Here is a 21449-nt window from a genome sequence, read left to right as displayed (position 1 = left end):
GTTGGCCAGCCCTGACCCGGTTGGAAGAGGTGTGCCAAAGCCCAGTTCGGTACGCTTGTAGTGTGAGTGCAAAGTGCGCCTGAGCCTGAAACTGAAGACTCGACGTCACTATTAAGGCACTATTTCAAATGAATTTATGTTATCACTTTATTTTGATGGCCCCTTTAGTGCATTTTGTTGAATTTACATTGCATCTACGCCAACTAATTCTCATTTGATTATATGTAGACTGTTAGATTGGGGTTAGTGTAAGTTGACATGTACTCGCAAAGTTTCGTATAGTCAGTTAAATGTCTGTTGAAGGAGTAGGATCAGCAGATATTAAGCAGACACTCTACTAATACTCAAATGAGAAGTAATTGGCATGTAGTTGCAATGCAATGGTTGGTCAACAAAATGTGCAATAGGGACTGTCAAAATAAAGTCTTACCAAATTTATTAATCATTCTTTTCAAAGAATGTCTGTCAAACTGTGAAACTGTCATAGTTTATTAAGGGCCCAAACCACCCGCTGCACATCTGCTGCACCTTCAGCAAATGTCCTTATTCCTGCAGCACGATGACTTTTATGATCATTTATGAGCGTCAAACGTTGTGGATCTGTTCAGCGAAATATTTGACTTTGTCAATGCATCCCACACGTTTAAAATAATAAAAAAACAATATAACTAAAGCAATGTCCACTGTGCTGAGCGAGAGCGCTGCTCTTCTGTTAAACTGAACAGTTGCATCATCGATGATGTAAGCGTGCTCAGGCTCGGAAGGTAAAATGCAGTGTGAGTGCAGGCCAAGGTGTAGAGGGGAGGGGGTACAAGCGCATATAAACTGTACCTAGTGTGAGTACGCCCTTAATCTCTATCCTCTTGTTAAGTGTAACGTCACGGCAAGCAGCTTCTGGGTCCAAGGGCTATATCAGTCTGTATGGGGAGACTCATTAAATGGTAATGTACATGTAAACATTTGTTATGTACCTGCTAAAGGGATCTAGAGAGATGTATAGCTTTGTTCCTAAACCTAGTGAGCCTCCTTGCTGTTGGCTGCCTTTTTCATAAACAAGTCAACACTGTTTTTGATCTTCTGATGCATTAGATTAACGTTATTTAATATTTTGTATTATTTAACTCTATTTTTAATTATATTCTATTTATCTATTATATTTTAGGCTTTTATATTTAATTTAATATTAATTTGTATTTTATTTTTGTTTGTTTTTTTCATTTAGTTTTTAAGGAATTTTTAGATACCTTTTTAGAGAGGGGAGGGTGGGACAAGCGCATGCAAACTGTACCTAGTGTAAGTACGCCCTTATCCTCTATCCTCTTGTTAAGTGTAACGTCACGGGAAGCAGCTTCTGGGTCCAAGGGCTATATCAATCTGTATGGGGAGACTCATTAAATGGTAATAAGAAACGTTTACAAAGCGCTGTAATACTTTTGAAAATCACAATCTCTATATATACAGCTGAAGCCAGAATTACTAGCAATTTTTTCTCTTTTTTTAAATATTTCCCAAATGATGTTTAACAGAGCAAGGAAATTTTCACAGTATGTCTGATAATATGTTTTCTTCTGAAGAAAGTCTTATGTGTTTTAATTCGGCTAGAATAAAAGCAGTTTTAAATTTTTTTATGAACCATTTTAAGGTCAAATATAGTAGCCCCTTTAAGATAAATTTCTGTCTACAGAACAAACCATCTTTATAAAGTAACTTGCCAAATTACCCTAACTTGCCTAGTTAACCTTATTATCCTGATTAAGCCTTTAAATGTCACTTTAAGCTGTATAGAAGTGTCTTGAAAAATATCTAGTCAAATATTATTTACTGTCATCATGGCAAAGATAAAAGAAATCAGTTATTAGAAATTATTTATTAAATTGATAAATAATTCAGGGGGTTTAATAATTCTGACTTCAACTGTATATATTTTTCTTTTCAATCATAACCTTGTTTTGAAATGTTTTCCAATGTGCCTTTGAGCAGTATCATGTTCAAGCTGTGTCGGCAGAGTCCTTTTCCACTCAGCGCTGTTTGTATGTTTTTCTTTTGTCAGACGAGGTGTCAGATTCTTGTGTAGCCGTGCAGATCTTGTTGTCATTGTGAATCAGAGTACAGCATGTTGCAGTAATGTTAGGTGGAGGTGTTTACGTCATGCTGTTTAACTGTTTATTGTCTTATAAAGGTTAGGCATGAAAAAGATTAATGTACACTGACTAAAAGGTCCAGTCATGCTGGAAGTTTCTTAATTCAAGTACACTGTAAAAACATATGTTAGTTAACTATTTCTGTATTTTGTGATTCATTTTCTGTTTATTTACGGTTGTGAATTACATTATGGCAGTGTTTCCCAACCCTGTTCCTGAAGGCACACCAACAGTACACATTTTCAACCTCTCCCTAATCAAACACACCTGAATCAACTTATCATAACATCAGAAGAGACTCCAACACCTGAAGTTAATGGGTCAGAAAAGGGAGACATCCAAAATATGTACTGTTGGTGTGCCTCCAGGAACAGGGTTGGGAAACACTGCATTATGGGATGTTGATCTCTGCTCTGTGGACTTTTGATGATGAAAATTCAACTCTACAGTTTAACAAAGATACTTTTATTGACATTTTAGCAGTTTGAAATCATGTATAAGAAACAATTATTACAAGGTTTTTGTAGAGTAATATACAACACCAACCCTGACAATATATCACTTTAAACTAGGGCTTCACAATATATCGTTTCAGCATCGATATTGCAACGTCCGCATCCGCAGTAGTCACATGGCAGGATGTACGATGTTGAGTTGGGATTATGATCAACTAAAAATCACAGTGCAGTACACAAGATTTGAGCTCTTTTTTTTTTTTAAGCACAACTTCATTGAGAAACAGTACTAAGTTCAGTGCGTTGTGTATTTTTAGGGACCCGAACCAAAGGAGGTATGAGGATTCAAAGGCCGACATCTCAACATCATCCATTGTCTATGGTAGGAACCCTGAAATGTGTTTATTTCTATAAAGAAGGATATTCATAACCTGCTTAAACATTTGTTATGTACCTGCTAATGGGATCTAGAGAGATGTATAGCTTTGTTCCTAAACCTAGTGAGCCTCCTTGCTGTCGGCTGCCTTATTAATAAACAAGTCAACACTGTTTTTGATCTTCTGATGCATTAGATTAACGTTATTAATATACTTTTGTATTATTTAACTCTATTTTTAATTATATTTTATTTATCTATTATATTTTAGGCTTTTATATTTAATGAAATATTAATTTTTATTTTATTTTTGTTTGTTTTTTTATTTAGTTTTTAAGGTATCTTTTCAGATTTTAATTGCTTTTTAACTAATTAATTTTTTAAATAATATTATCTTTAAACTTCTGTAATTATGCTTTTTTAATTTATTTATAAATTTATTTAGTTTATGTATTTATTTATTTGAAATATGTGTGTTTGTTTTGGTTTTTGTGTTTGTTTGTTTTTTGTGGGTTATTTAGTTTTGTTTGTTGTTGTTTTATTTTGTATTTAATTTTTTTTTTTTTTTGGGGGGGGGGGGGGGGGTCTTTTTGTTTTGTTTTTAGAGTATTTGTTTTGTTGCCAGTGCATTTCAGATTTGATTGGTTCTTCTGTGGTGGAGTGACTGGTGTTTTGATCTTTCAAGCTGTGTTTGATGTTAGCTAGTTGCTATGCTAAAGGCACAGTACAAATGTGAGTCAGCAGGTCAGAAAGAGACGTCATGTGCATGTGTGTGTTTTGTCAGACTTTGACAGATTCACCACAGTGACTCGAGGTCACAGTGTGTTGAACAACAGCCTGTGGTCAACATAACACTCCAGCCATGACCAGAGCAAAGCTTTACATCATTTAATACATGGGAGGAATAGATAAAAATAAATGAAAATCTAATTAAGTGCTAACCTTGGTTTAAGTACTAAAATTACTAAAAGCAAAAATTGAAAACTAAATGAAATCTACTTTTAAAAACTAAAACAACAAAAGCGCTGAATAAATTTACAGAAATACACTCACCGGCCACTTTATTAGGTACACCTCTCCAATTGCACGTTAATGCAAATTCCTTATCAGTCAATCACATGGCAGCAACTCAATGCATTTAGGCATGTAGACATGGTCCAGATGATCTGCTGCAGTTCAAACTGAGCATCAGAATGGGGAAGAAAGGGGATTTAAGTGACTTTGAACTTGGCATGGTTGTTGGTGCTCAGACAGGCTGGTCTGAGTATTTCAGAAACTTCTGATCTACTGGGAATTTCACGCACAACCATCTCTAGGGTTTATAGAGAATGGCCCGAAAAAGAGAAAATATCCAGTGAGCGGCAGTTCTGTGGGCGCAAATGCCTTGATGATGCCAGAGGTCAGAGGAGAATGACCAGACTGGTTCCAGCTGATAGAAAGGCATCAGTAACTCAGATAACCACTCGTTACAACCGAGGTCTGCCGAAGAGCATCTCTGAACGTACAACACGTCCAACCTTGAGGCGGATGGGCTACAGCAGCAGAAGACCACACCGAGTGCCACTCCTGTCAGCTAAGAACAGGAAACTGAGGCTACAATTCACACAGCCTCACCAAAACTGGACAATAGAAGATTGTAAAAATGTTGTCTGGTCTGATGAGTCTCGATTTTTGCTGCCACTTTCAGATTGTAAGGTCAGAATTTGGCATCAACAGCATGAAAGTATGGATCCACCCTGCCTTGTATCAACGGTTCAGGCTGGTGGTGGTGGTGTGGTGGATATTTCTTGGCACACTTTGGGCCCATCAGTACCAATTGAGCATCGTGTCAACGCCACAGCCTACCTGAGTATTGTTGCTGACAACGTCCATCCCTTTATGACCACAGCGTACCCATCTTCTGATGGCTACGTATATGTATGTATATATGTTTGTAAATGTTCAGAAACAATTCAGTAAAAATTGATTGAAGGTAAAACTGAAATAATAAAGCTACGTTTAATTAAAAAAAAGTAAAAATATACAAAATTAAAAACATAAAATATGAAGCAAACTTAAATACCAGAAGTACTAAAGTCGAAACTGAAAAGAAACTAAATAGACATATCTTGTCAAACTTTTATATAGTATTTGTGTATTATGTATATTTATTATACATACATACATTCATTCATTCATTCATTCATACATACATACATACATATATATATATATACATACATACATACATACATACATACATACATACATACATACATACATACATACATACATACATACATACATACATACATACATACATACATACATACATACATACATACATACATATATACATACATACATAAAAACAAAACCATACGAAGCTTTTTTGCACAGATATTAAATGTGTATATATAATTTGTATCATGCACACATATATATTTTATATCTAAATATAAATCAACATATGAGTACAAGTACAACCTTTATATAATGTTCATAATACATCCATCTGTAAATAATACCACAGTTTTTCTATAACTGCACTTTATAACTTATACCTGTATCCTGCACTTGCTGCTATTGCACTGCTGGTTAGACCAAAACTGCATTTCGTTGCCTTGTACTTGTACATGTGTAATGACAATAAAGTTGAATCTAATCTAATATGCAGGTGTATTCATATATACATAACAATGCTTCAGTTAATGTTGAAGGTTTTGATGTTGAATTATTATTAAGATCCAAAGTTGTGCTTGGAAACATTAGTTAATGCGCTGTGAGTTAACATGAACTAACTTAACATTAGCGAACATTAATAAATACGGTAATAAATGTATTTCTAATTGTTTGTTCATGTTAGTAAACACATCAACTAATGGACCATTATTTTAAAGTGTTCCCAGTTAACTTAATTCCTTCAAGTTGTCCCTACACAAATAGATCATGTGTAACTGCATTATTTACAGTGTATATTCAGTACAGCAGTGCTGATTCTGTTATCAGTGACTGGACACTCGGGGTCGTGTTTGCGGACGAATTATTTGTCCTGCCTGTCGGCGCTCAGAGCTGTTTGTGTGTGTGTGTGTGTGTGTGTCGGTGGATCTGTTTAGCCCTGCTCGCAGTGTTTTATGGAGAAGTGAAGCAGAAAGGACAGCTCTCAGCGCCATGTCCTCACTCTCTCCTTACAGACTCTTTTTCACTGACGCTTAAGTGCTCAAGTGTTCAAGTGTGCACTACCTCTGCGCTGACAGTGAATGAGAGACTGATGCAGAATGTTCATTGTCTAGCTGTTAGCATGCTTTTTCCTTAATCTATTCAGGATTACAGAAAACGGGACAAAAGTATGCATAAGTTTGTTTTTATTTGTTAAGTTATTTTTTTAGCATGCTTACATAATAATACTTTTAAACATGAATATCATTTGCTATTTTTATTTTTATTGTAAATGATAGATTTTATTTAAGTGTGTGTGTGTGTGTGTGTGTGTGTGTGTGTGTGTGTGTGTGTGTGTGTGTGTGTGTGTGTGTGTATATGACTGAGTGAAATATTAACAATTAATATTTATTTCAAAATAATAATTTTTTTCAATAATAAAAATAATGTATTAATATAAAAAATAAAAGCATGTAATACTCTACAGGTAATGATTGATTCATATTTCAAGTACTTTTATAATTGATACTGATTGAAATTGTGTAACAGATATTTTATGCCAAGTTTTTTGTTTTGTTTTTTGTTTGTTGGGTTTTTTTTGTCTTTTTTTGTTTAGTTTTTTTTATTGTGTTTTTGTCTTTAGTTGTTTTTTTGTTTGGGGTTTATTTTGTCTTTTTTTGTTTAGTTTTTTTTTATTGTGTTTTTGTCTTGTTTTGTTTCTGTGCGTTGTTTTGTGTTTTTTTGTTTGTCTTTGTTTTTATGGTTTTTGTTTCTTTTTGTGTTTTGTTTTTGTTGTTGTTTTTTGTTATTGTGTTTGTTTTTTGTGTTTTTGTCTTTGTTTTTGTTTGTTTCATTTTTTTTGTTGTTGTTTTGAGTTTCATTTTTTGCTTTGTTTTTGTTTTGTTTTCGTGATTTGTTTCAGTTTTGTGTTTTTGTTGTTTTTTGTTTTTGTGTTTGTTTTAGTGTATTTGTCTTTGTTTTTGTTTGTTTAGTTTTTTTTGTTGTTGTTTTGAGTTTCATTTTTTGCTTTGTTTTTGTGTTTTTTGTTTCGTTTTTGTGTTTTGTTTTTGTGTTTGTTTTTGTGTATTTGTCTTTGTTTGTTTTGTTTTTTGTTGTTGTTGAGTTTCATTTTTTGTTTTGTTTTTGTGTTTTTTGTTTAATTTTTGTGTTTTGTTTTTGTTGTTGTTTTGTGTTTGTGTTTTTTGTTTGTTTTTTGTGTTTTGTTTTTGTGTTTGTTGTTGTTTTTTGTTTTGTGTATTTGTCTTTGTTTTTGTTTTGTTGTTGTTGTTTTGAGTTAAATTTTTTGTTTTGTTTTTGTGTTTTTGGTTTCATTTTTTGTTTTCTTTTTTTTGTGTGTTTTTGTGTTGTTGTTTTTTTCTGTTTTGTTTGTTTAGTTTTGATTAGTTTAGTAGTTTTTTGTTTTGTTTTGTTCATATTGCAAGGAAATGTTAGATTGTGTGTTAACCAACAGGCTTTGAGTAATCAGTGAAGTTGAACGTTGGCATGTGTGTGCGTGCGTGCATGTGTGTGTACACTTGTGTGTGCATTGAGAATCACTGTGCAGTTTAATTTTCGGAGCTGTAAGACACTTGTAAAGGTCAGATCAGCAGGAGTGTTAAACAGAAAAACCCCCTGTCACTGCAGTTGCTCTATGTGCATTTACACAGAGCAAGAGACAAACGAAACAAATACTTAGTGTTTTTTATTATTTTACAAATCTTTTTACAGCATTTGTTTCAACATTTACAATTCTCACTGCCTCTCTGAACATGCATTTTGCTATTACAAAGTTTATTCAATCAAGTAAACAAGTATTTATTTTTATCAATTTATTTATATTCATATGTAAAAGCATTTCACTCTTTGTTTTAACATTTATTTTCATGAACGCTTTAAAGCAACATTTTATTTTGAGTTAAAGAGCCCATATTATGGCTTTTTGAAAATGCCCTTCCATGTAGTGTGTCACACAGCTCTAAGTGAAGTGAAATATCCAGCTAAGGCTTAAATCTGTAAGTGTACAGTGTTTAAAACTATTGATTCATCTATAAAAGAGTCGACTCATAGTGCTTCAAACGAGTTGTCTTGATAACGAGTTATTAGGTGTTTCGCGATGACGCAGCTACGAAACACAAGTAGTTGCACGCGCAAGCCCGGGAGATTTGAAACCTGCGGCTCCGCCCACTAACAGAAAAAAGTCACACACACACACACACACAGACACCGGTAGAATGAAGTCACGCTGTGCAGATGGAGATTATTGACAGTTCACCCAAAGATGAAACCTTAGCATATAGCCTAGCCTTGAGCAGATCGAGAGCCTCTGGAAACTACCTGCTTACAAAGAAGACTTCATAAGTTTGTTAAAGGAAGGATCGGTAAAGACTGTCAGAACATGGATCAGTGGATCATGAATCAGTTTCTTCCCCCATTTCACCAGTGTAAGTACGTGCGATTAAAATTGTTGCCTCGTTTACTCTAGCTTGCAAATTATGCATTTAGTTGTGTTTTGTTACTTGTAACCGCGTGTGCTGTTATCAGGTTAACTCTTTATATTCTCATATCGCGTGTAAAGCTACGTTGAAAACGCGACGCGTGCCGCTTTGTTTATGGATAGTCAGCTATGTGTGTGTGTGTAATGTGTGTGTGTGTGGCTCCTCTGAGGAGGTTGATGTGTGTGTGTGCGTGTCTCTGAATAGGGTAAAGCTCCAGGCAAAGGGTGATCAAAGGGACCCGTTTGTAAAGTGAGGACTTTAGGGGGTGTCGCGGTTGAAATCTTAGGGTTGTAATCACGGATGTAACTGAGGACGCGGAGGGGGAGGGAGGTGTCGCCGCCGCGCCGTCTCTATTCTGGACGCGCCGGCCCTTTGTGTGCGTGTGTGTAAAAAGAGCAAGTAGACTGCTAGGACATATCCTCGCCAGTTCTTGGACTTTTTGCTTGATAAAATAGTTAGTCGTCAGTATTTTCTAGTCCATCGTCTGTATTTACATTCACCCTCTGGCAGCCAAAATCCACTATGAAGCGTGTATGCACTGTGACTACTTTTATATTGTTGATAATCTGCTGGGCATTTCACTCTGTCTCGCCCTGAAGCCTGTCAGTGTCGTCGACCAATCGCAGCAGCCTGTCATTGGTCCAATCAGTGCAGATTAGCTTCGCGCTGTGGACGGGTTTGGGTACAAATGAATCGCTGAACGATTCATATGGGAGTCGCTGGGATAACTAGGTAAAAATAAATGCAGATTATAAGACCATCAAAGTGTTGTTTGACCTTGCATGCATATTAGACTGTTGTTGGAGACCCTTACAACCTAAATATGACCCTATTTCATCTATAATATGGGCTCTTTAATATGCCTTCAGTGCAAAAAAATAAATAAATAAATATATTTTTGGCATGTAAGTGGGCAAGTACTGCATGCGATGTTGAACCCTTTCGACTAAGGCTGATAGGAGTGGGGCATTCTGTTTATTTTGATACTTGTAAAAGTAAAAGTATTGAAGTATAGCTATAGTATTCTTAAGGACACCTCTCACCCTGCTCACAGACTGTTCTCTCTCCTGCCTTCCGGCAGGCGCTTCAGGCTCCCCCGGACAAAAACCAGCAGACTGAGGAACAGCTTTTTCCCCAGAGCTGTCTTCCTTTTGAACTCTGCCCCTCACTGACTCTTTTGCCCCCCCAATACACCCCCCACACTCCTCTAACTTATACTCCTCACAATCACTGCACTATTTAACATTTGCACATTTAAAGTTTGCACATATTCATTGCACTGATTCATTTACTTGAACTGTACATACCCACAGCACATGGACATTTGTAATTTGTAATTATGTTTATCTATCTGCCACTCCTGATTATTAATAGCATCCTGTACATATATTCATTTATGCAAATCTCTGTTCATAGCTAATACAACCTGTATATAATGTTGATAGTACATCCATCTGTAAATATCACCATAGTTTTTCTATAACTGCACTTTATAACTTATACCTGTATCCTGCACTTGCTGCTGTTGCACTGCTGGTTAGACCTAAACTGCATTTCGTTGCCTTGTACTTGTACATGTGTAATGACAATAAAGTTGAATCTAATCTAATCTAATCTAATCTATATACTATAACTATTAACTATATAACTATAACTCTTTCTCCCTGCCGCTGCTTTTAAAAGAGATCCTCTTGCATGATGGAAAATATTTATTCTTAGACTTGAGGAAATATTTTCAGCAGCTCAGATCCAGTTCCGCCTGGTCTGATGTGATGCGTATCTGTGCATATTTATATTTACAAGCGTTACTTGGCAAGTGATTGGCTGTGGAGTCGTGTTCCTGTTCCTTTGAATTAGTTTATCTGTAATGCACTAATTATGGATGATGATCATCCTGATTCACTCACCTATGGGATCTGGTGAATAGGTGTGTGTGTGTGTGTGTGTGTGTGTGTCTCTGTCTTAGGGCTGGACAATATGGAAAAAACTTCTATCATATTTTTCTTAATTTCAGTCGAGACAATATTGTGTGTGTGTGTCTGTCTGTCTGTCTGTCTGTCTGTCTGTCTGTCTGTCTGTCTGTCTGTCTAAGGGCTGGAGCATATGAACACTGTTTATATAACAATATATTCTAATATATTAATATGATATAATTTGTGCGCGTGTGTGCATGCCCAAACACCCATACACACTCATTCACACACATACACTATGGACAATTTTAGGTTTGAGGGGGTGGGGGGTAGGGGTTATCGGAGGAAGCCCATGCCAACATGAGGAGAACATTCAAACTCCACACAGAAACGCAACTGACCTAGCCGAGGCTTGAACCAGCGACCTTCTTGCTGTGAGGCGACACACTTCTGTGTACACACACACTTCTGTTTACATGCAAACTTGCATACACACTCACACAAACTCACATGGACACTTCTGTACACACACACAGACTTTTGTTTACACACACACTTCTGTACACACATACTCCCACACGCACACATACACACTTCTGTACTGTACGCTCACATACACAAGCACATGCTCACACACACACACACACACACACACACACACACACTTGCATGCATAATGTCATACACACTTCTGTAGACATACATACTCGCACTCTCACACACTCGCATGCACTTATATACACGTTCCCTTACGTGCACACAGTCCCATACATACGCATGCGCGCACACTCGTACACATGCACAAACAGTCACATATACACTCCCCCACATACATTACATACACACACATTGGCACGCACACACTTGCATACACACACACACACAGAAACTCATATACACACTCCCACACATGCATACACATTCGCGCACACACACTTGCACATAGATACACTAATACTGTATACAAGCACACTCACATACACACTTGTGCATACAGTCATGCACACACTCACATACACGCATGCATATACACAAACACTCACTCATACACACGCACATACACGTGCATACACACACACACGTGCATACACACACACACGCACACGCACACACACGCACACACACACACACACACACACACACACACACACTCCTCTGTTTGCATCCCAGGTGTATTTTACATCAGCTCTGACTGTGTTCAGACGCGAAGACTAACACACAGCCCCACAATCCCCAGGCAGTGCATCACCAATTAGACAGTTCATCCTCCAGTTTTGCTTCTCTGTTGTACTGTGTGTATGTATTGCATGTGCATTATTCGAGTGCATGCACTGCTGTGTGTGTGCATGCGTTGCTGTTTCCGTGCAGTGAGAGTAATGTTAATGTGCTGTTTAAGTTGCTTTTAGAGTTCGACTCGCTGAGTTTTTACAGCCAAACACATCTGAAGTCCACAATAATAATCCGAATGTTCATCTGTAGCGCCCTCTAGTGTAAAAAGACATTACTCACTGAATGCTTTCATGTCATGTTTCATTTTTTGAATCAGAAAACACCTTTAGTAAGGTCTCATTAGTTTAGCATTATGCATTGTTGTGTAATTAATATTTAATATAATTAATTAATTATCAATATTAGTGCTGGGCAAAAATTTAACTTGATTCATCGCATCCAAAATAAATGTTTGTTTTGCCATAATTTAAGTGTGTGTGCTGTGTATATTGGGAAGTAGATCAAAAGCTTTTTTCTAAAGCTGTTCAACAACACCCATTCTTGTCTTTGGATAAGTTGAATAACTTCAAATGTTGACTATTGTATTGTAAGAAAGAAAGTAATAAACTAAAATAAATCAATGTAAATTAAATAAATACATTTAAATAAAGTATATAAATGTAAATCAAATAAATGTAAATAAAATCAAACCAAAGTTAAATAAAAATAAGATGTAAATAAAAAAATTTGGTAAGGTAAATTAAAATTAAACAAAAAAAAAGAAATTTAAATAAAATGAAATAAATTGAAATGAAAAAATTTAATTAAAATAAATTAAAATTATTTTTTTATTAAAAATATGAAAAAAATTAAAAATTAATTAAAACAAAATAATTTAAAATAGATCAAAATAAAATTAATGTAAATAAAATTAAATAACGTTAAATAAATTTAACATTAAATAAAAATAAAATAAATCAAAATTAAATTAAAATAAAATAAAATATTATAGATTAAATGAAAGTAAATGAAAAAGTAAATAAAAATTTAAAAAGGAAATAAAAGTAACATTTAAAATAAAAATGTATATAAATGAATTAAATTTAAAATAAATAAATGAAATAACTCATTTGAATTGAAAATTATAATATTATAATAATAAAATAAATGCTGAATAATGCATTTTGGGGTATTAGACACAAAGATACACTCTGTGAATGGCTCCTTATTCTCTTGAACACACGTGATGGAAAAGCGCTTCACTGACTGATGGTTTAATGTGTGATGTTGTGTAAGCGGCGGGCAGTGGTATGTGTGTGTGTGTGTGGGTTCAGTGAGGATGTTTCTTAGCGGGGGCTTCAGGCCGTCCGGTTCAGGCCAGCTCCTCTGACCGAACAATGAGCTGGAGCTGCTCATGAAAGTGGTTTCTGTAGAGACGCTACTGTAAATCTGAGCTGCTGACAGGTGCATTGTGGGATGTACAGTAAGAGCACACAGATGCATGCTGGGAACGCATTCACAAGCAACGGTGCATGCAATAAAAGATCGTCAGCAGAAAAAAAAACACTGTGAATAAATCTTAAACAGATATCTTTAATAAATCGGTCTTGCAAACAACTTGACCTTATGTTAATGTTAGAATGTGTGAATGTTCATTAATTCTGATTCCTACAATTATTTACACTCTATAATGCTGGTATACTCCTAAAAATCTGCTTATAATTATTCATTGAGATACAGATATGCATAAATACTGAAATCTATATTTTGTATACATTTTCTCACAGGTGACCATCAGAGGAAAACTCTTGATTATCCAGTGAGTCCTGTTATCCAAAGGTAAGTCATGGGGAAATATTAATTCAACGATTTTCCTTTGGCTTAGTCCTTTTATTCATCAGGGGTCACCACATCGGAATGAACCGCCAACTTATCCAGCATATGTTTTACACAGCAGATGCCCTTCCAGCTGCAACCCCTCACTGGGAAACATCCATACACACTCATTCACACTCATACACTAAGGCCAATTTAGTTTATTCAGTTCACCTAAAGCGCATGTGTTTGGACTGTGGGAGAAACCAGAGCACCCTTAGGAAACCCACGCCAACACGGGGAGAACATGCAAACTCCACACAGAAATGCCAACTGACCCAGCCGGGACTCAAACCAGCGACCTTCTTGCTGTGAGGCAACAGTGCTAACCACTGAGCCACCGTGTCACTAGGAAATTATTATATCGGTAAAAAAACACAAGTTGCTGTTTGAATAATAATAACCAAGTCAGAATTCCTATGGGTCTGAATAATTTCGAGCTTGACCGTATGTAATATTGTTTGCCTTTCCCCCTTATTTAATTGTCTTTCTGTCAACTTGTGTTGATATGCATGTATGTTCAGTTCAAGTCAGAATTATTAGTGTTTTTTTTTTCTTCAAAGGTTTTTTCAAATGATGTTTAACAGAGCAAGGAATTTTTCACAGTATTTCCTATAATATATTTTCTTCTGGAGAAAGTCTTTTTTTTTTTTTAGGAAACATCTTAAGATAAATATTCTTAGCTGCCTTAAGCAATATTTGTTTTCGATGGTCTAAAGAACAAATCACTGTTATACAATAACTTACCTAATTACTCTAACTTTATCTACTGTAACTAACATAGTTAAGCCTTTAAATGTCACTTTAAGCTGTTTAGAAGTGTCTTGAAAAATATCTAGTCAAATATTATTTACTGTCATCATGACAAAGATTAAAGAAATCAGCTATTAGAAATGAGTTATTAAAACTATTATGTTTAGAAATGTGTTGGGGGGGGGGGGGGGGGGGGATCTTCCTTTCCCTTTAAAAAAAATGTATATATACATACAGGGGGGCTAATATTTCTGACTTATTAAAACTGAATGAACAAACAAGCGAACATTTGAGCAATGCTGTTGTAAATGTTAGATTTTTTTTTTAGGGTAAATTTTTTTAATTTATTTTTACATTTCAGAATATTAAAAGTTGACTTGCGTATTATAAAAATTCTGACCTATTGCAACTGGACTGAATGAATGAATGAACAAACAAATGAGCGAGTGAATGAACGAATGAATGAAAAAAATATTCTAGTATGTTTGCGAATCAGATTTGAGCAGTGCTGTTTGAAAACTTAAGTATATTAAAAAATTACTACCATATTATAATAGTTCTGACTTATTAGAACTTGAATGAATGAACGAATAAACGAACGAATGAACGAACGAATGAATGAACAAATTAAGGAAGGAATTAATGAACAAATGAATGAAAACACGAATAAACAAATGAATGAATGAATAAATAAATGAACGAACGAGCGAAGAAATATTATTTTGTTTTCGTGAATCACACTTGGTGAACAAATCTGATTCTCATGAACAATTCCTGTGTTTTCCCCTGCAGAGGTCAAGTGTCGAGATGTAAAGAGCGTCTGGAGAAGACTGAAATGTGGAACGGCAGCTCCATCTCTCCTCTCTTCATCAAAACCAGCAACTCCAACTGGATCCCTTCAGATAATCTGGAGGATTCCCGAAAAACCACCCTTCCGTCTCCGCTTCCCTGTCCAAACCCAGCGCCTCCGCTTCATCCTAAACCACATGCAGACTCCGGCTCCACCGCTCTCAAGTGGCTGGAAAACTCCTCTGCCTCGCCTCCATTTCCTCCCAAACCACACGCAGACCCCTCCGTTGGAAAACTTTCTATGTGGCTGGAAAACTCCTCTGATTCCCGGATGATCCCGTCGGACAGTAGCTCCAGGTCTGGTTCTTCTGATCAGGATGCTGAAGAGCGGATCTCCAGAGCGGCGTCTGGATCTCCGGTGATTCCCATGACGTACTTCTCGGTGGACGCCTGCATGACGGACACGTACCGCGCTAAATATCACAAGAGGAGAGCACCGCTGTACATAACGGCGGACTCTAGAGATCAAACCTCGTCTGGAGAGAGCGATTATGGGGAACAAGTGTCTCCCGCTCCCACCGAAACACACAGCAGAGCTGCAGGTACAGCACACACACATACTGTACAATATTAGTGCTATTTTAAATATTATCATTATTATCGGGCTGATAACTAAAATAGATTTATACAGTGGGGGAAATAAGTATTGCAGACGTCACCATTTTTCTTTTTTCTAGAGGTGCCGTTGACTTGTAATTGTCACCAGATGTTGGCAACAACCAAAGAAACCAATATATGCAAGGGAAATAATATTAATTAGGTTATGTGTAATAAAATTAAATGACACAGGAAAAAAGTATTGAACACATGAAGAAAGGAAGGTGTAGAAAAGCAGTGAAAGCCCAGACAGCAGCTGAAATCTCTCAGTAGTTCTTCAGCAACTCTCTGCCCTTCCTCAGTGTAAATGAATATCAGCTGCTTCAGTCCAACATCTACATTAGCAGATGATGAAGATGAAACCAGGGTGGACATTTCGTCAAGACAATGATCCAAAACACTGCTAAGCTAACTCTCAGATGCATTTAGAGAAAGAAAATCAAGCTGTAGAATGGCCCAGCCAATCACCTGACTTGAATCCAATATAAAATACAACTTAAAGCTCAGATTTGATAGACGAGACCCACAGAACCATCAAGAGTTTTACACTCTGTTGAAGTCTGTGAAAAACTCACACCTGAGTAATGCATGTGACTTCATTCTCCATATGAGAGGCGTCTTTCAGCTGACAGCACCAATAAAGCCTTTAAATATAAAGTATTAAATACGTTTCAGCACTTTCTCCTCGTGTCAATCCATCATTATTTTTACACAGAAGTCATTTTTCAGGTTTTTATTTGTTTGAGTTTTTCCCAAAATCTGGTTCAACTCCACGTCAACAGCTCCTTTAAACATGTTATTCCCAGGAAAAAACACGACGTGTTCAATACTTATTTTCCTCCGCTGTATCTTTAAGCCGATGACTTCGAATGGTTTCCATTTAAAGCGATAGTTCACCCAAATATTATGACTTGCTGTTCACTCTCCCTCAAGTGGTTATAAACCGTTTCTTTCAAGCTTAAAATTACTCACACCCATCACCAATTCTGACTTACTTTTATTCAACTAGCAAGTTTTTTTTGTACAACAAGACGATGTACAGGAGGCGAACTTTACAGGTAAGTGAGAATTTGCCAGGGGTATGAATACAGTGGGCCCTCATTATTTGCGGGAGTTAGTCTTGAAAAATTACCCGCAATATGAGAAAATCCGTGAAGTAGTCAGCTTTATCTTTTACTATTATTCTAGCTGTTTTAAGGCTGTAAAACCCCTTACTACACACTTTATACACTTTTTTTTAGACAGGCATTAACATTAACACCCTTTTCTCTCTTGTTTAAACACTCTCAAACCTAGTGGTTAGCGCGTCGACATATGGTGCAGTAGCACGTCAGGGCGTCGCGAGTTCGAATCCCGGCTCGATGACATTTCCCTACCCTACCCCCCTCTCTCTCTCTCCAACTTCGCTTCCTGTCCTAAATACTGTCCTATCTAATAAAGGCAAAATGGCCAAAAAATAAATCTTTAAAAAAAAAAAAGATCCAAACCTGTTGTCAGGCGCAAACATTCATCGCTGTCAGCAAAAGGTTCATAAAGCTTTGTAGCTTTTGTGCGGGTAATGTTGACATCCAGCGTCATGTTCTTCATCCTGCAGTCACTGATCCACAAAGCTAAAGCAGACTCCATCCTTTAGGGGGTAGCACACCAGATGCGCCACGCACATGACTGTTGGAAGTAACACACACCGGACACACACATTGGCATGCTATTTAAAATGATTCAGATGGCGCTCTGTGGCTCGGCAGAAATATGAACAGTGTCCTGAGTCGTAGCTGGGCGCCGTGGACTTGTGCTGCTGGTGTGTGTACCCTTATTTAAACCAATGTTTACAATTCTAAAATCTATGTCGCTGCTTGGCGCGACACATCTGGTGTGCGACCCTCTTTACGATGGTCTTGCTGCGGACAGTTACAACCCTTTTTGCATCCTTGTTGGAACTTAAAAGCTGAAAGCGTTGTGTACTGTACAGGACACAGGGAATAGACTGACTGACAATGATCTACAGCCAATCAGGATGTGAAATACAGCGGCAAAATCGGTGAAACTGCGAAGCCACGAAAGGTGAACCGCGTCATAGAGAGGGACTACTGTCATTTCGGGCTTGACTGAAGCTAACTAACACTGGAAGATTCAGTGAAAGTGTAGTGAAACGCTGCACTGATGACGTCTAATCGTCAATACTGTTGTTTTCCAGTTCAGGCGTCCAGTAAAACCGCTGCCAGGTGGAACCCGGTGTCTGTGAAAGGACTGGATGAACACGGTTTCCTCTGACCACACATCTACAATCACTGAGAGAGAGTGTGTGTGTGTGTGTGTGTGCTGATTTTTGGTGGATTATGAGGACATAAATGTTCAGAAATGTAATTCAAAGCTGTTAATAATCATGCTCAGTGGGCTCTTTTCACATTCAGCACATCACATAGGGGGTCCGGAGATCTAATAAGCGTTGTTTATGGTATAACATACATTAATATGGAGAGTCCTCATGAACCACCAAATCCCCTGTGCGAGTGCGCGTGTGTGCACCTATAAGCGCGTGCAAGCGAGTGTGTTTGAGTGTGAATGCGTGAGAGTGCGTGGGTGTGTATGCGTGCATGTGTGTGTGCGCATCTTTTCTTTGCATGTGTGTGCGTACTTACGTGTGAGCGTGTGTGTGAGCCCACATGTGTGAGTGTGCGAGTGCAAGTATGTATGTGCTTGTGTGCATACGTGAGAGAGAATGTGCGTGTGTGTGTGTTTGCATGTGTGTCTGTGCTTGCATGCATGTGCGAGCGTGTGTGTGAGCCCACGTGTATGCGTGTATGTGTGCGTGTATGCGTACATGTGTGAGCCTGTGTGTGTAAATGTGTGTCTGTGAGTGAGCGAGCGAGCGCGTGTGTGTGTGTGTGTGTGTGTGTGTGTGTGTGTGTGTGTGCGCGTTTGCATGCATGTATGCACGTGTGTGCGCCTGCATGTGCGAGCGAGTGTGTGGGTGTGTATGCATGCATGTGTGTGCATGCATGTTATTGCGCGTGTGTGTGTGTGTGTGTGTGTGTGTGTGTGTGTGTGTGTAAGTGTGAGCCCACGTGTGTGCGCGCATACAAGCGTTTGTGCCTGTGCTTGTGTGTGTACGTGTGAGAGCGCGTGTGTGTTTGCATGCATGTATGCATGTGTGAGCGTGTGCAAGTGTGTTTGTGCGTGTGTATGTGTGTGCGAGCGCGTGCGTGAGCCCACATGCGTGAGTGTGCAAGTGTGTGCGTGTATGTATGTGCGTGTGCCTGTGCTTGTGTCCATACGTGTGAGAGTATGCGTGAGCATGTGTGTGTGTGTGTGTACTTGCGCATGCATGTATGCATGTGCAAGCAAGTGTGTTCGAGTGCGTGGGTGTGTGTGTGCATGCATGTGAGAGCATGTGCATGTTTTTGTTTTGTGTGTGGGCGTGTTTGAGCACGTTGGTGAGTGTGTGTGTGTGTGTGTGCGTATGTGTGAGCGCGTGTGTGAGCCCACATGCGAGTGTGTGCATGCGTGTGCGCGCGCGTACATGTGAGATCATGTGCATGCGTGAGAATGTGCCTATGTGTAAGCCTGTGTGTGTGCCTGTACTTGCTTGTGTAGGTGCATGCTCATGTGTATGTGTGTGTGAGTGTGTATCAGTATCAGACGTGGAGCTTGCACACCTTCAAGCCAAAGCAGAACAATATTTGAGAAAGAAAAGACCCCCCAACACTCCCTCCGCAGGCTCAGTGATGTCCGAACACTGAGGACTAGCTGAATGAACTGAGAGAGCTGAGAGAATAAGAATGATTGTCGGATCAGTGTGTGTGTTAAAGCGGTTTCTGTCCTGTTTCTGATGTTTATCGAGTCCTTCATGTGTTCAGCTGCTGTTTGAGCTGCTAACAGATTCACTCATGTTTCAGCTAAACCTGAAACATCCAGCTCATCTGAATGTCTGAAAGCCTTTCTGTTGGTTCGGGGTGTGTGATGTTTGTGTTATTTGGTCACTGATCAGTAATTAAACCGGACTCTTTATTATGATAAGCTCAGTTTTTCCTGGAAAGTGCACAGAAATGATGGAGAAACACTGGAGATGGCTCATTTTGACGTGGTTTGGCTGCATCGACATGTTTTTCTTTTTGTATTAGGAGTCCTGCAGCTGTACGTTTGGTCTTTGTTTTATTTGTATGATAACTCGTTTTGTATATTGCTTGGTAGAACACTGAAAAGTGCCTTATTTTGTATGTAAAGATGGGATAAAGGTGTTTTTTTTATCTGTACAATGTTAACTTTTTCAATTCTTTTATAATATTGTAGTTGATTTTGATTAAGAGCTTTTAATAAACTGATTTATTTAAGCAAAACACGGTTGCTTCATGTGTCAATAATTGGCCATTCGCAAGCTTATCCTTTAAAAGATGCTTCCAAATAAAAATAAATGCCGTCATGAACATAAAACTGTAATATTGTGGAAAATTTCTGACATTTTCCTATTTAAAGATATTCTCAAATGTTCATGATAAAAATAAAAGTGCAGCATCAACATTACACTAGACTTCAGTCACATGGTCTTTATAAACTATTTATAAAGATTATTCACATCCAAAACAAATTTGTTTTGACCAGATATGTGTGTAAATATTTATGTAATGCATAGATCTTTAAATTTATATATAGCATTACACATCAATATATAGGATCAGGACATTTGTGCTGCCCATTACATTATAAACTACAGCAGAGGGCAAATTCTTCAGCAGGATGGCGCTCGTCATACTTCAGCCTTCACATCAAAAGTCCCGAAAGCAAAGAAGGTCAAGGTGCTCCAGGATTGGCCAGCCCAGTCACCAGACATGAACTTTATTGAGCATGCCTGGAGTAAGATGGAGGAGGCATTGAAGATGAATCCAAAGAATCTTGATGAACTCTGGGAGTCCTGCAAGAATGATTTCTTTGCCTTTCCAGATGACTTTATTATGTTTAATCAAAGTCAGACCTTACTGTCCTAATTAAATAATTCAAAATCAAGGCATGATCATATTTTATTTAGGTATAATAAGCGTAATCTAGAGGCCTTTGCCTTTCATATAAGCCACTTCTGATACCAAATGATCAACTAGAAGTCAAGTTATTTGTTGTTCCTAAAACTTGGATAGGCGACAAGACTTTAGTCAGGTAGTGTATACTGTATCGTATGCATATTTTATATCTAAATACATATATTTGTTTACATATATACATGCATGTGTGTATTTATATGTACATAATAAATATACAGAATATCAACTTTTATTCAGATGAGATTAATCTTTGCAGAGCACTTATAATATTAGATAGATGGATAGAGAGAGAGAAATAAACCCAGACTTTATATATTTTAATAATATATGTACTTATATTAATAGATGGATGGATAGAGAGAGAGAAATAAACCCAGACTTTATATATTTTAATAATATATGTACTTATATTAATAGATGGATGGATAGAGAGAGAGAAATAAACCCAGACTTTATATATTTTAATAATATATGTACTTATATTAATAGATAGATGGATGAATGGACAGAAATAAACCCAGACTTTATATATTTTAATAATATATGTACTCATATTATTAGATAGATGGATAGATAGACAGAAATAAACCCAGACTTATATATTTTAATAATATA

The 21449-nt window shown here is 37.3% G+C and overlaps 1 protein-coding gene across 1 annotated transcript in view; it reads left to right on the top strand.

Annotated features, from left to right (window-relative positions):
* The window catches only part of LOC130231468 (inactive ubiquitin carboxyl-terminal hydrolase 53), an 88890-nt gene extending 68755 nt beyond the window's left edge, over nt 1-20135 (top strand). The window contains exons 15-18 of the mRNA XM_056460801.1: nt 2914-2978; nt 13515-13566; nt 15148-15746; nt 17996-20135. Coding sequence (XP_056316776.1) covers nt 2914-2978; nt 13515-13566; nt 15148-15746; nt 17996-18072 — 793 coding nt within the window. The 3' untranslated portion in view covers nt 18073-20135. The remainder of the gene's footprint in view (nt 1-2913; nt 2979-13514; nt 13567-15147; nt 15747-17995) is intronic.
* The last annotated feature ends 1314 nt before the right edge of the window (nt 20136-21449 follow it).

The sequence above is a fragment of the Danio aesculapii genome, chromosome 7, assembly GCF_903798145.1.
Source record: "Danio aesculapii chromosome 7, fDanAes4.1, whole genome shotgun sequence".
Lineage (NCBI taxonomy): Eukaryota > Metazoa > Chordata > Actinopteri > Cypriniformes > Danionidae > Danio > Danio aesculapii.
This window is presented reverse-complemented; position numbering and strand designations above follow the sequence as displayed.